The 15,235-nt window shown below is 37.8% G+C and overlaps 1 protein-coding gene across 1 annotated transcript in view; it reads right to left on the minus strand.

Annotated features, from left to right (window-relative positions):
* Positions 1–11,399: 11,399 nt before the first annotated feature.
* FGF20 (fibroblast growth factor 20) overlaps positions 11,400–15,235 on the minus strand; it is a 12,170-nt gene continuing 8,334 nt past the window's right edge. Inside the window, exons 2-3 of the mRNA XM_009885043.1 lie at positions 12,935–13,038; positions 11,400–11,645 (exon numbers count right to left, since the gene is read on the minus strand). Of these exons, the coding sequence (XP_009883345.1) occupies positions 11,400–11,645; positions 12,935–13,038 (350 nt within the window). The remainder of the gene's footprint in view (positions 11,646–12,934; positions 13,039–15,235) is intronic.

A 15,235-nucleotide genomic window follows, 5' to 3' on the forward strand; every position in this document is an offset into this window, starting at 1 on the left:
TCCTAGTTAAAAAATGGGGTTTACATCTCTCCCTCTGTACAATATGCACGCCACCAACAAGGTTACTGATGCACTGTTTATTTTGATTGTATTTTTCAAGGTTACAGAACTAGTACTGCAGGTGCCTGCTATGAGACAGCATCCTCCTTAGTGTCGCACTGTACGTCAGTGCACAGACTCTCAGGCAGTGTGCTAAAGTGGACTGCTTTTGTCTCCCAACATTCCTTGAGGGATTCCTATTTTTCAAACAATGTCTGATGTGACAAGAATTTTAAGAATCTCTGGTTCTTTAAAATTCCATCTGTTCTTCTGGAAAGGTATGCTATGGAAATGCCATGTCCTTTACCGGCACTTACCCCGAAAGCTAGGAAAGCATTTCTGGGAAAAGGTGGAGTTCTGAAGGTACAGAATTACAGTGGATGTTTTGCAAAGCCCTACTTTCGGCTACTTGTTATTTTTGCAGCCTATCAGAGCCGATTGGATTTTCCCTTCTGTGTGAAATCAGCATTTTTTTTTTTTTTTTTTGGATTCCCAGTGCTGTAAAACAGTATAAGCATATCACAGATTTGTCTACAAGTTTGTGTCTCTGATAGAAATGCCTCTTTGGTGCCCCATGTTGGTTTTTACTATATGTAAAATAGCATCATTATTTGCCCCCTACTTTTCAAACTTCATTAAGAATATAGGATTCTCTTAATTTAATTTCCTGCTTCACTTTATCAGCAAGTTACTCAGTTTCAGGAAATTAGAAAGCTGCAAACCAATGCTATCATGGGGCCCTTGGAAGCTGGAAGACTACACATAATGTGGTGAGGTGACATAACTCTGCTAAAAATAGAAGGAAAGAACACAGGCAAAGAAAATAGTTATCTTAGGAATGATAAGATATGAAAAAAATATTGTTTTCCAATCTTTTCCTGTGTTTTCCCATCTACATGGCTAGAAACTGGGTTTTTTTCCATGAAACCTTTAATCTAGTAAGCAGAAATGAAATTTTAAACTGAGGCTTTTAAAAATTAAATCCAGGAGGATGAAGATGACAATGACGACAATGACAATGACGATAATGATGATGAAGACGATGACAATGATTACTATTATTATTAATATAGCAAAAAGATATTGCAGATCATGTTTTATGAGTTCATTAAGATGCATCATAGGTGGCTAGAGTTCCCAGTGAAGCTGAAGCAGTCATGAATGGCTCTGCAGTATCTGTCCTATCGTGCCTTCATGGTGAAATACCCTCTGGCAAAATTTGTCTTCTCATTGGACACAATCAGGTTTGAGACATAACATTCTCACATTCACACTTACTAATATATTAATGTTTCAAATGTTAAAAATAAGTTCTTGAAACATAATCATTTTTTTTTTAGTACTAGAAAAAATATTAATCTGCTTAGAGTCATCAAAGGGATTTAGGAAATTTTAAGTGTGAATTGTAGACATGAAAAACTACATGTGCATGTGTTAGACCAGGATAGAATGGATACTTAAAGATGGTCCAAAGTCTTTACATTTTTGTATCATCAGTCGTTGGTGACAAAAAAAAAAAAATGTTACTATCAAATTATAGTTTGATCAGGATTACCTGTCAAATTAATTCATGCTCCCCATACAGCTTGTGCTTCCCATAGAGCGTGAGAAAAACGCTGCTGTTTGCCAGTAATCACCCTTGTTTGACTATTTAGCTGGCAAATAAAATACAGAACATTCAGGGATATGAAAACCTGTACCACAAGAGCCCTTGGGTGCCATAGTTCAGAGAAAATGGAAAGTGGTGTGTAATTCTACTGAATGTTTTTAAAAGAAAAAAGTTCATCTGCCCTTTAAGGCTAGACAGCCAATGAGATTTGCATCAGACCAGACAGTTTCTGATCCTGCTTCCCAGCTATATAACCGAGGGCTAAACGCTAGCAAAGCAGTTTGATCTCAGACTGCCGTTGCCTCCCCTCCCTGCACACACACCTTTGCTGCTTACGCATTCCCCTCGGTGCACGGCACGTGCCCAGGCCCTCATCCGCGCCTCCCAGCCGTGCTCCTTCACCACTCTCAGCTGCATCTCTTCCCACAGCGACACACCAGTGCTAGCGCTGCAGGCTGCGGTAGCCACGCTGAGTGAGGGATTGGGCATCGCTCGGGAGGCAAGGCAACAATTTCCTCGGGAGCGGTAAGAGATGCCTCTGTGTAAAAGCAGGGGCTGCTGTTCAAAACCGAGAGTTGCCTCTGACAGTAAGCGCTAAACCATACAAGCGTCTGTGGCGTGGCCTTCCGCAGAAAAGTCCAGCTCTCTCCAACAAAACAGGAGATACTCATTGATAAAGGAGTTCAGGCAATGGTTTCTAAAAACGTGAGGGTAATTGGGAAGACTTGATTTCCTCATTAAGCTCAATGTGGCTTGTGAAGGGAAGATAAGAGGCTATGCATATAGATGACTGACAGATCAACTTTTGGAGGGAATCAACTGTGTGGAGGGCATAGTTTGTGCAAATAGTAAGGGACAGGGGACTGGGAATAGTTCAGAATATGTTAACCCCATCCTGCCATTCTCAGTGCTTTGGACCGCTGTCTAATTCTGTCTTAGGAAGAGAAGCAGAAATGTTAGCCAATTGTGATTTGATTAGCTGAGTATTCCCATGTATTTCCAACAGACCTAAAAGAGATTAATTTCCTGCTAAACTCTGTATATCTACTTTCTGGTAGCATGAAAAATAAATGTTATACCTCGTAAGTCAGTAGAAAAATATGTTAATTTTAATATCATTACACAGTTATGAATTTTATATAGAAAAGCAGAACACCAGCCAATTTCCTTCTCTTTTTTTCAGCTATGTGAAGCAAAACCTGAACAAAAAAACTGAAGTTCAAATAAACTCAAAGATCAAAAATATATATCTTTTGATTATTTTTACTTTACTATCAGATCTCTTCTGCTGATTTGAATAGGTTACCTAGGAGAAACAATGTATAAAAGTCTGTCTTCAGATCTCTGATAGGAAATCCCCACTGCAGCAATAAATATTATATCCGTGGCAGGCAATTGGCAAGCTACCTTGATCATGATAGTCCCTGGCTGACAATCACACAAAAGTGAGACCAGAAAGTATATCTTAAATGTTTCAGCACTTGGATTTTCCTAACTACTCCTTTCAAGTTCTTTATGAACAACTTGTATATAGATCAAAACATGCTAATTTGATCATTGCTGGCCAGCATCATAAAAGAATCGTAAGAAAACATATGGGCACACTCACCAACTTTTTAAGCAACCAAATCTTTCATAGAACTATTGAAGTTTCTCCATGAGATAAAAGGGCTTTGCTGTTTTGAAACAATAGTACTTCTTTTTTTAATATGAAAACATATGCGAGTGCTATGTGTTATTCATCATCCGTCACCTTTTCATTTAAAACATTGTCAAGGGGCTGACTAAATATGTAAAGTTAGCAAGGGCTAGTACACTGCACAGCCAAAATAGATGTGGGTTTTGACCCTGAACACACGGCTTAATTCCCAAAAGCAACAAGAACAAAATATCAAAAAACCATACACAATACCTGGTTGTGAGGTGTACCTTATTTTTGCTTTCTTGCAATAGGCTTTGAAGGAGCAGTGATGAGCTGCAAGTCACCTGTTCTGATCTCTGCAAGACATGCTCAGGAATAGGAAATGCATCCTAAAGAGTGACCTAAAGAAGATGAGGGGAGGTAAGAGCGTTAAGAAAATACAGACTCACCATATGAACAAATTTCAACTGAACAGATAGAATGGCTTAAGACAAACTCCGCTAATAATCTAGAATTAAATGAATTGAGTTTTTCAAGGGGTATATGCCATGAAGAAAACCTACAGAAACATCTAGATATTCGTTATTGCAGTCGTTTGCCTAGCACCATCATCAGAACAGAGAACACTTTACATAGTTAAGATTAGCAGACACATTCCTAGATAAAAGAATTTACCTCCTCATTACGGTGAACTTGGGGAGTTAACAGAGGTTATAAGCCACAAAACCACAACCACTGCACAAATGTGGCCATCCTGGACGAAATTTTTAGTAATAAATCAAATGCAATGTGGTGCTTGCGATTGTATTGAATACAGCCATGAGACATTTCTAATCGCCTGAAACAGTTTCATATTGCACCTTAGAGTGTTCAGCAATCACAAAGCACAAAACTCACCTCAGGAGACTTTATGGTTTTGGATTAGATACCCGTGGCACCATGACCTAAAAGAGAAAGTGTGAGTGACTAGGTACTATGCCACACAGAGTTTGGGGTTTAGTGTTCAGCAGTTTCTAGTTTATAAATAAAGATAATAATTAAGGGCATTTGCTGACCATTTGGTGAATGTTAAGTATTGGATTCTAGCTCAGTAAGGAAAGTTTGGACAAAGCAATCTTCTCACAGCACAAATCTACTGAGTGTTTATTCAAAGAGGAATAAGACTGCAGCAAGAGTAGGAGTTATTCTGGATTAGCTGGAAAAAGAGCAATAAGAAAAAAAACAGGTATCCAGATCCCTACACTAAATCACAGAAAGTAGCTAAAGTCTTTTTTGTAAAAGAAAAAGAAAAAAAAAAAAGGGGCGGGGGGGAGAGGTCTCTGATCTATCTGTTAAGAACTACAATTCTGAAAGTTTGACTGGAGGGCCAGCAACACAGCATAGCTTTGTAGAACCATGACAAGGAACTTCCTGAACAGGAAAAGCTACCATCTGACATTTTAAAAATCAAAAACCACTCTAAAACATACTTGAAATACAGTAGGCTACAAGCATGCATCCATATCTTCATGTTAAAAGTTACAAAAGGTATAGACCATTTTAATAGGGCCACTCTGTAGCGGGTTAAATTTCTTGACATATTTACACAGTTAGATGGGTTATAAGATTTTTTCTGCATTTGTTTAGCTTAATGATTAATTAGAGATATTGTCCCTGTATAGGTGGTGAAATTGAGATATAAAGACTTAAATAGATAGTTCCAAGGTTGACTAGCTAGGGGGAAAGGCAGAACAAAAAGCAGAATGCAGTTCTGACTTTTCATGCTGTCATTGGATTATGCTACTTTTCAGAAAGAGTAGATGGCCAAAGTGGTGCTAAATCCAAGTGATGAAGACATGGTCTTCATCCAGCTGAAAAGAACAAGAGTTTCTGGCTGGACTTCAAAACCTGACAACCCATCTGATCAGTGGGCTCTTGAGTAAGAGAGACTTACTAATTGTGAAAATCATCTTGGAGTTTGCAAAAAGTCCTGAGAATATTCCCCTTCCTATCATTTCACCTCCATCATGTTCATGCCAAGCTCCAGTCAACTGGCTTCTATCTGTACCTCTAATAGAAAAGGAAATTATATTTTCTGGCTCCAGCAAAATAGGAGACGTGGAATTAGCATTATCAGGAGATTGATGACTTTGTAGCTAATATTACTTCATGCTCTACCCAGAAGCTTCAGCACAATAGGGATCAACTGCTAAAAACTCTTACATGTAAGCATAGTTGCCTATCACCACCTTCTGATATCTCAGCCACATACAGATGAAACCACCCTAAGGTAGATCTACCCACCTTGAGACCCATCTTCATGTCTGTGGCACCTTATAGCCACTGGAATTAGAGATGGATGTAAGATATTGCGTGAATAACAAAGAGACAAACACGTTCCCTGAAACAGTCAATGACTGAGACTGTTATCGTCAGGAACAAAGGAAACACTTGTAATTAATTTGGAGAAAAAAAAAAAAAAGCTAGCATAGATATGTATATATAAAAGATGACATTTGAGAGACAAATGTGACTTAACTTGAGCTCTATTCATAAATCAAATAACACTCATCACTTGAAGATATCCATAAAAGTAATATTATGTGGTTTGTGATATTTTAAGTATGAATAAAGCATGATTAAATTTTCTTATAATTAGACAAAAGATATAAACAAGGACTTTGCCACTGGAAGATTTTTATTAAGCTTACTTTCAAAAGACTGCCTTTCTAACACTCTTACTCCTTTCTCTATGAATTGCATTTTCTAGAGATTTGCTACAAGAGAACAATACCAATAGCATTTTGGATATGTTCAAAATAGAGAGAGCTACTGTCACTACTGCTTTAATTCAGTATTTTCTCTTTTTCCTGAACTTCCAGAATGGTTCTAGTGTCTGATCATGTTGCAGATGAAATAGTTATTTTGGCAAGCTGCCACCCAATTTCTGTTTGAAACTTAATATCTCTCCAACTGGCAATAGAAGTAACTGTTTGACCTCTTCCCTGTTTTTTTTTTTTTCTTCCTACTTGTGCACAACTTATTCATAAGGATGTTATGGTTAAGCATGTTCCACCTGAGAAGCTTTTACACCTTTCTGGTTTTCTGCCCATGATTCTCTGACTGTTAAGAGCCTATACAGCATTGTCAAAAGTGCTGCAAAACTTCGTATCAAAAACTTGGTTAAAACTAATGCCAAAAACCAAACTTTCCTGATTAACATTTTCATGGTATATAACAACTTCAGAATATTCTTTTTCTCTGTCTAGCAATATGTTTACTGCCTTGTACTGAGACGAGCACGTGTGCGTGCAGATGGATACTGACACGAAGTACACTAACAGCAACGATTTCACCACAACAGTTGAATACACTACTGCAAAGGAAACTGTTTTAAGAGAAATGTCTGTTAAAGTGCAGGTTGATGCAGACATCCAGGAAGTGTAGAATTCCACCACCATGTTCTTCAGCACTGTGAAATCTTTACTTACTTTTCTGCCTCATAAGAGGAAATGACGCAGAAGAGAATTGACTTCAGGTCCTAACCTTAGTCAGGGTTCTACAATAACTGCCCACAGGACAGGTTTGTCTTACTCTTACTCTCTTCCCCACGCAGTGGAGATGCAACACTGTCTGATCTCATGCAGCTGCTGTCATGTTCATATAACTTGAGTCTTCAAATGGTTGCATACTAAAAACCCCACCAAATAAATGCAGAGATTTTAACAGCAGTGTAGTCAATAGTTTTTCTCACATGAAAAGCAAAAGAAGCAAACAAAGAGATTTCCAAAAGGCCTCCTTACTGACAGCATCTCTGTGCAGCATGGAGCAAAATGAGCAAAACTTAAGCATCTTACCACAGTGTTTTCAGTATTTATGATACAGGCTTGGTCCAGTACATTAAGGCCAGTACATTAAGTCCAGTACATTAAGTTCAGATACATTTATGGTGTATAAAACTACCTTACTTCTATTTAGTTCATTGCTGTAAAGAAAAAAGTGTAAGGCAAACCTAATGGTTTGTAATGGTATAACTAGAGTCATTGTAGGGTAATACCAGTATGATTTCATAAACTAAACAAAAAAAAAAAATAATCACACCCACGGCTCTTATAGCTGCTAGTAAAGATCTGTGTTTAGGTAAACCTTTACAAAGCTACTGAAGGAAGATTGGATGGCTATGAAAAATGAGTTAACAAAGCACATCAAGAAATTAAAATAGCTGGAAATGAAAGCTATGATGAAAATACACTTGTCAAGTGACTCTCACTCGTCAGAAAGTAAATTCTGCACAACCCTGGAGTGCTACCAAAGTGCATGGCCATACCAGAGGTTTGATAGAATCAGTGCAGCTGGCTGTCACACTTGAGCATGAAAAACAACATCAATAACCTTATGGCAGAAAACATGAAGATACAGATGGGACCAAACTTCTCCGTGCAAACGCAAATGGTTCAGCCCAATGAAAGGGCTGTGTGTCTTTTAGACTAGCTGTCCACTTTTTCTGATTACATCAGTCTGTTTAATGAAAAATACACTTTTCCAGAGGCACTTACATTCTCCTATATCCTGTAAATATCACAGCTGGAAGACTTCCACAGAAGACTGTTGAAAATTCCACCTTCTGCATTCTGACCAAGAGCCCAATGATTAATAAAAGTAACAAATTCACTTCAAATATGCTCAGAAGTCAAGGTTACTCTTGGATTTCAGAAAATCTTTTGTATAGCGAGTGTATTATTTTTAACGCAACAATATGCTGCTAATTTCAGTTGTTAGAGAGGCCCAGCTAAGAAGCGAAGTTACTGACCAAAATTGGTTCTGTTTTACCTCAAACCAGGACAAAAAGACAGCAGCCAAAAAAAAAAAAATACGTGAAGAAATATAGAACTGGCGTGGAGCACAATCTCCAGCTATGAGATCAAAGGGCCAAGTTTTACAGCTAAGAGAATCAGTGGAGAACAGAAAGTGGAGCTGCACCTGCTATACGAACTGAGTAACTACCTGCAATGGTTCTCCTTCCCTGGAAAAAAGGAACAGCAGAAATAGGGCAGCCAGTCATGCAGGGATTTATTTCAAGATGTGAGATTTTCTCTGTCTTCAGAGATTTCCTCTGAACCTTGAACAATGTCACCTCCTTCAGACTACCCTCTTCATGACATTAGAACAGTCCACAGCTCTCAGATTGATAGGGTTATGTGAAATGTAATGAGTGGCAAACTAGATCATTAATCCTACTGGTTAAACAGAACCAATGTCTCCCTCTCTATCCAGTTGGGCTTTCTGAAGTGGGAGTGAAAACCACACCAAAAAAGCAACCACTGACAACTAAAGCTATCAGTCTAATGACATATGAAAATAGCTATTTTGAGGTGCAGCTTTTGCATCTGCCATTTTCAAACTAGAAAAACATTAACTGTATCAGAAAATCATGATAGACAGAATGTAACAGTGAGCAAATAAATGCTACAAGCAAAATGAAATGTGAAAAATCAGTATCTTCCTTCAATGGCAATATACCAGTACTAAAAAAAGGAGGTTGTGACAGCTTTTCAATGCTCCAGAGGTTTTGTACAGCCATTCACCACCACCATACCTGCTCCATTACAATTTGTTCGAGGATTATTGGCATATATCTAAAATGGCAATGGGGCAAGAAAATGACAAGTATGTTATCACTCCTCTTATTCATCTATATGTTGGCTAGGTGTTTGCATACAGAAGTTTCAGCTGAATATTCATTCACCTCTTAAAGCTATCCTCAGCTATCCTGAACTGTATTGTATCTGTGAAAAAAGATGTACAATAATAATAACAAAGATGATTACAGCCCTTGCCATCTTCAAAGTACTTTTGAGATAGCTGGATTAACAGTAAACTGCTAATCCAAAGAGAGGTAACGCTTTTAGTGGTATATATATTTGATTTGTTACAAAACTCACATGGCATAAGTTACTTTTTAACACGCAGAGGGAAAATCTTTCTATTTAAAGTATACACTTTTGTCTTCAGTTATTGATCTGTTACTAGTGGGACTCAGTGTCACCCATAAAATCACTATTTTATGGTAAATTGAAGTGCATTATATCATTTTACTAAACTGTATTCAGTGCACTGTAGATCTTCCACTGCTTATTTTTCAGAAAATTTTAATGAAACCTTTAACCTTAGTAAGTTACATATTGTTAGCCACAAAGCACTGAAACACCTTTTTGTGTATCTGTATTAAATTTTTATTTGGCAGAAAGTAAAATGATTCTGTCCACAGTCCATCAGTAATTGACGTTCATCCACTTCTCATTATAGGTTGGAACAAGTTATAGTACAGTGATTGCTCTAGGAAGTGTGCTATATACTGCATGATGCTTGATATGCCTTGATTTGATATAAATTATGCATATGCAGTACCTGAACCATATATGCTTTCACAAAACTGAACTCAAACGAGTTATCTTGAGCTGGAGCCCACTGGGAGCGTTGGGCACCTGCAACAGGAGACCACCTCTGGGACAGTATAAATATTGCTGCCCTCTCCTGTACTGCCTTTCCTGCAGTCCTTTTCCTGGACCAACTTTTCCCATGGAGGTGGCAATCATCTGACAGCAAGCTTCAGCAGGTTAAGTCTAAATCGTATAGGGTCTGTCATTAACGCTTAGTATTCTTACGGAGAGCAGAGACTTTCCTGATAGTCATTATGCAGATGAGTGTGCTTCATAACGGACAGTCCCGAATTAACGTTAAGTAAATTCTTGCAATATACCCGTTATATAGCTGTAACTAGCATAGAGACATAGCTCATCATTGTCCTGACAGCCTTCAGGCAAAAACTTTTGCTGAGACTATACCATAAAGGAGGAAATAAGATAAGAAAATCATCTCCTTAGGTGACTCTGTACGCAGTGGAGGAACAACATTCACTCACAGAAACTTTTAATTCAGCGGTATCAAAAACTTCTTACTCTGATGCTGCTTCCCCTTAAACATATTGATAGGGAATATAATTAAAGTATCTTCTACAGTGATGAGAATCTTACATGAAAATTTTAAGTAATACAGAATAGTTATTTGTGTGTTAGTAAAGATAGTAGGAACCATTTGGCAAAAAAACATCAAGCATGTTGTGATTTGAATCAAGATTTCAAGAGCTAATACTGCTTTTTCTTTCAAGCTAACTGCAACACACTTCACAATGGTTGCAGGTTTGAAATGTTACACATAGTGTGCTAAGAGACTCTCAATCTAAAAATGACAGCAAACCAAATAAAGTCAAATAATTTTTAATTCCCTTTTTAAATGTGCATTTGAATTCAATACAGATCTGAAGGCACTCTCATAGGTCAAAAAAAAAACCCAACCCACATTCTTTCCAGAATAAGGACAGTCACAAGGGAATGGTATGTCATAAAATATAACTTTATCTGTAACTGATAAACAAGGCAATATGAATGTTCAGGTTTTGGATGTATTGCAATGTAATGTCATTTCTAAACCATGACACTATTCAGAGTAAATATTGGCACTGTAAATGATTTCTCGTTGGGGTTAGGGGCTTGTATTCTCTTCATATCCCAGCAAAAAATAAACTCTTCAATAAATAAATATATAAAATAAATATATGCTATCTGGAGATGTATAAATAGGTCCATCCTGAAGAAAAGTTCCAGCTCTGGCTATGATGCATCACCATCTAAGGTCCATTACTAAAGTGGAGCCACTAAAACTTCATATACAGTTCTCAGGATTTATTACTGTTTCACAGTTTATTTCTTTCTATTTCTTCCAGCTGCTGTCTCATCCACATGATGAAGGTAGTTCTTTGTTAATTTATGGACCACGGGTAATCCAGACAAAATTGCCAAGAGTTTGTTATTTTTTCAAAAGTCACATTCCAACTTCCCTTTGGTTACTGGCTGGCACACGGGTCAGCAAGTTCGCAGGAGGCTGGTCCACCCTCAGTTTTAAGGCTTTGTTTCCTAAATCCAAAGGTTAGAAAACAGAGGCTCCTCTATCACAAAGTAGCTTCTTCCAGTCCAGCATCCTAGATCTCTGCAGGTTCCTCGTGCTGGCATTGCCATGGAAGCAGGAGCAACAGCTCCAGTATAGGGTTTTTTTCCAAAGTTGCCTCCTTCCTCAGCTGTATCCTAACACATCTTTGTACAGTTCTGGGACTCTTTCAGGATCCACAGGCCGGGGCAAGAAATGTGTGAATTTCTGGTGTCTTTTGGACCTTGCCCCATCTCTGGGAGTACCGTCTTTGTTAAGTGCTACGAAGTACCGCCGCCCCGAATCTCCATGTTTGTACACATTGGATGAGTAAGTGTTGTACCAGTTTTCCTCGAACTGTTCCCTGAAGATGCATTCAGAAGTTAGTTTCTCCTACAGAAAGAAACAGCAAAGAAAAATAAGTAAAGCTGTCGCTAGGTGGCTGAACACACATGAGAAAAATATGATAAAAATAAACAAAAGGTTTTAGGCTTTGTGTGGCCTTACTGCTCCTTTAACTGTTAACAAATCAAACCCACAAACAGTATGTAGACTTGACACTGAGTTTGGAAGCCTACTTTAATCTTTATTCTTTTGGAAACTGAACCTATACATATACAATTTTGGATTTAAACACGAATTAGATAACTGTCTCTCTAAGAAGGCATTACTTATTTATGATTTAACCAAAATTCACCAGACCTACAGGAACTATATAATGTAGAGTTCTGTCTTGGGGTATCTACCATCCGAGAGACAAGATTTGGTGGAGGGACTCAGGTGCAATGTGACAGATCAAGAAGTTATTTCCATGTGTTCTTTGTGGTGTTCATTACTTCTCACATTTTAAACAGGACTAACCACAACCAAAGGAACTGGAGAGACAGAATATTTTATATCAAGATGTTTTGAGATATGGAAGGAGAAGAGTCTAAGACTGTTATTACCCTGATAGTATTGGAAAAAAATCAAAGATTGTATTTTTACAGTCATATATTGAAATTATTCAACAGATACAAATCAACCGTAATAAGTACAAGCTTATTTTCATTCTTAAACACAAATATTCCAGTAGGGGTCTACAGATACTGACAGCACCCTTGCACCATTCAGATTTTTCAAATAACAGTGGTACCAAACTGCCACATATGGTATTACAGTCTTTTTCCCAGCATTTGAAAGAATGCTTTTATGTTAAAAAGCTGGTACCTGGAAGTACCACCTGCTGATTTGTAAAGGAGCATACACTATACATAAAGTAAGTCAGGGTACCATATTAATTGTTATTTATTTGTTCCATAACTATCCTTTTAGCTGTTTCCCAGTTGCACCCAATGGTTCTGATGATAGAATATCCACTATGATACATTTGCAGTATCGATAAAAAGAAAATTAGATCGCAGGCAACTTAAATGCTGTTTGAATTAGTTTAGTTAGCTATTTTTGTCATAATTTAAGAGGAATATTTCTTTTCAGTTCTCTTCATCTAGGACAGAGAAACTTTTCCCATCGAATCTTTAGTATCCAAGGCTATATTGTATACTTTAAAAATGCGTTATACATTTCGACAGGAAAAGATGTTAGTGTTTTGCAAGCTAATACTACCTCAGCTAGCTACTTGAGGGGTTAAGAAGCAAATCGAAACCTCAACATGTATGAGCTGACAGGACAGTGGTACTTACAGAGCCATAGAGTTCTCCCTTCTCATTCATTCCAAGGTAAAGGCCACTGTCCACGCCTCTAATACTGACCAGTCCCACTGCCACACTGATGAATTCAAGGATACCTGAAAAAAAAAAAAAAAAAAAAAAAAAAAAAAGAGATTGATTTAATTCAACTTGTAAGCATGCAAGACACCATCCAAAACACAGTGGAAGACAAGTAGAAAATGTACTTATTATAATAAATGTGGCCTAGTTTTTCTGAAATCTCAAATACTAAATGGAAATGTATACAACATTCACAGGAAAGCAGTTTGAGAAGCCTCATCTAGAAACCAGAATCCGACACCATTTAAGAAACCTTTTCTTTTTTAAATGTTGAATATGAAAGGTTTTTATTCAGTGCTGAGGCTAGAGCCTTCAGTACTATGCAGTCGCAATCTATAATGATTTTACACTATTTGCTAAACTGGCTACTCAAACATTGGAAGATAGGTTAGAATTACCTGAAAATATACTTTACTTTCTCTATAGCATTATCTTAAAAAAACACATCCATTATTAGACCATTTGAATGGAAATCAAAGTACAGATGGGAATTTTATATAACAGAATCTACCCACAGAAGAAAAAAAAGTATTTGCCAGACATCTTATCTAGCACATGAGCCCACACCTCTTGACACAACTTGCTATCTTCAGTGCAGGCTTTTCATGTGCACGAAATATGCTGCTTATTTGCTAATGTTTGGATTATAGCGTTATTTATATTACAATTGCCCGAAAATGTAATATATATTAAATTATTAAAGTATTCAGGAGATGAGGCACTATTTGAAGCCTGAATTTGGCAAAGGGTATGCCAACATATTTAACCAATTGATATGCACAGATTACAGTACATATAAAAGATGAAAGAAAGGGAACGTGTGAACCGGCTTTTTGAAAGTTGTTAGCAATGTAAACAAAGCCTCAAAAAGAAGTTATTCTAGAGCTGTGCAGCAGCAAAACCACAAAAGATTAAAAAAAAATAAAATCTGAATCTAAGGTAAATGTTTTTAAATAGTGCATTTGACTTTGATTATGACTTTTTGTCTATTTGCTGTATTTATGATTACTCTTTTTCATTCAGGACCATTTTTCACTCTCAGACAGATGGACTGTCTGGACTACACAATAATTTAAAATGTTTTGAATTTTAATTGAGCTTTGGCAGGTTTCCTATTTCTATTACCAAGCAGCAAAGAAAATAAATCCTTTACAAAGAGTAAGCACTAAAAACTCTATTGCATGTAAATCATTCTAGTTTCCCAGTTCCTAAAGCACAAAGTCCCATAAAAAGAGGTGAAAGTATTTTGTCTTTCTGGTATCATTTTCAAAGCCACCCTTTCTCAAGACTATAATAAGCAGGTGATTCAACCCACAAAGCAACCACATCAGACAAACCTGCCAAGAATAGTGGTAGAATAAAGGAAGAACATTTCTAAAAAGCCCAGTAAATGTTTGATCTGGGGCTAACTTTTTTTTTTTCCTTTAAAGCAAAGATTTATTTCATGTTTACACGCTGTAGGAAATCTTCCTTCTGAGAAGAGCTGTCTGTTTGACTACTGCTCTTTTACTTCTGAAAACATCCATGTGTTATAAAAGCAATTAAGAGCCATTCCAGCAGATTGTTTTGACTATGGGGAGGATGATAGGAAACTCTTTAATCACCTTTTTACAACCGCTAAATCAATACACACAAAAAACTCACATGTAGTTGACAAGGGCAGGTTTGTTCAGATGTCCAGTTCCTACAACTACTCTTTAGGATTTACTCTTACATCACAGGAAACATTTACGTTTCGAGGTTGTCTTCGCTTCCTTTCGTTTTATTGACATACAAAGTTGCTTGGGAAGCATTTTAAGTGTTTGAGCAAAGAGGCACTTTAGGCCCTTCTGCTTCAACTCTCTGCCCTGCAAAAAAAACCCGAAGCAGCCTAACACAGCCTAAGGGCCAGCGCGCCTGAGCCCCCCACCTGTATTATTCCATGAAGACCCAAGAAGGTCCCATACAGAGAGCGAACACAAAAAGAATCGGTCCGACTTCCCACTTTTCTTTCCTACCAAACCTGCTGGCATATAGACACCCAGCACAGCCTGAGCAAGGCATATACATCCCTATCTCCTGGCTCGCATGGGACGCTCAGCCCTCCATCGCTACCCTGCCCTGCCGCAGCCCCCACGGTTCAACGCCGAGGGGGTGACACCGGTACCGAGGGCTCATCCCGCCGCCCCAGCACCACTGCCATCACACCTCCCTCCCAAAAACCCCACTGCTCAC

This window comes from Charadrius vociferus, unplaced genomic scaffold (assembly GCF_000708025.1).
Source record: "Charadrius vociferus isolate BGI_N301 unplaced genomic scaffold, ASM70802v2 scaffold134, whole genome shotgun sequence".
NCBI classification, from domain to species: domain Eukaryota; kingdom Metazoa; phylum Chordata; class Aves; order Charadriiformes; family Charadriidae; genus Charadrius; species Charadrius vociferus.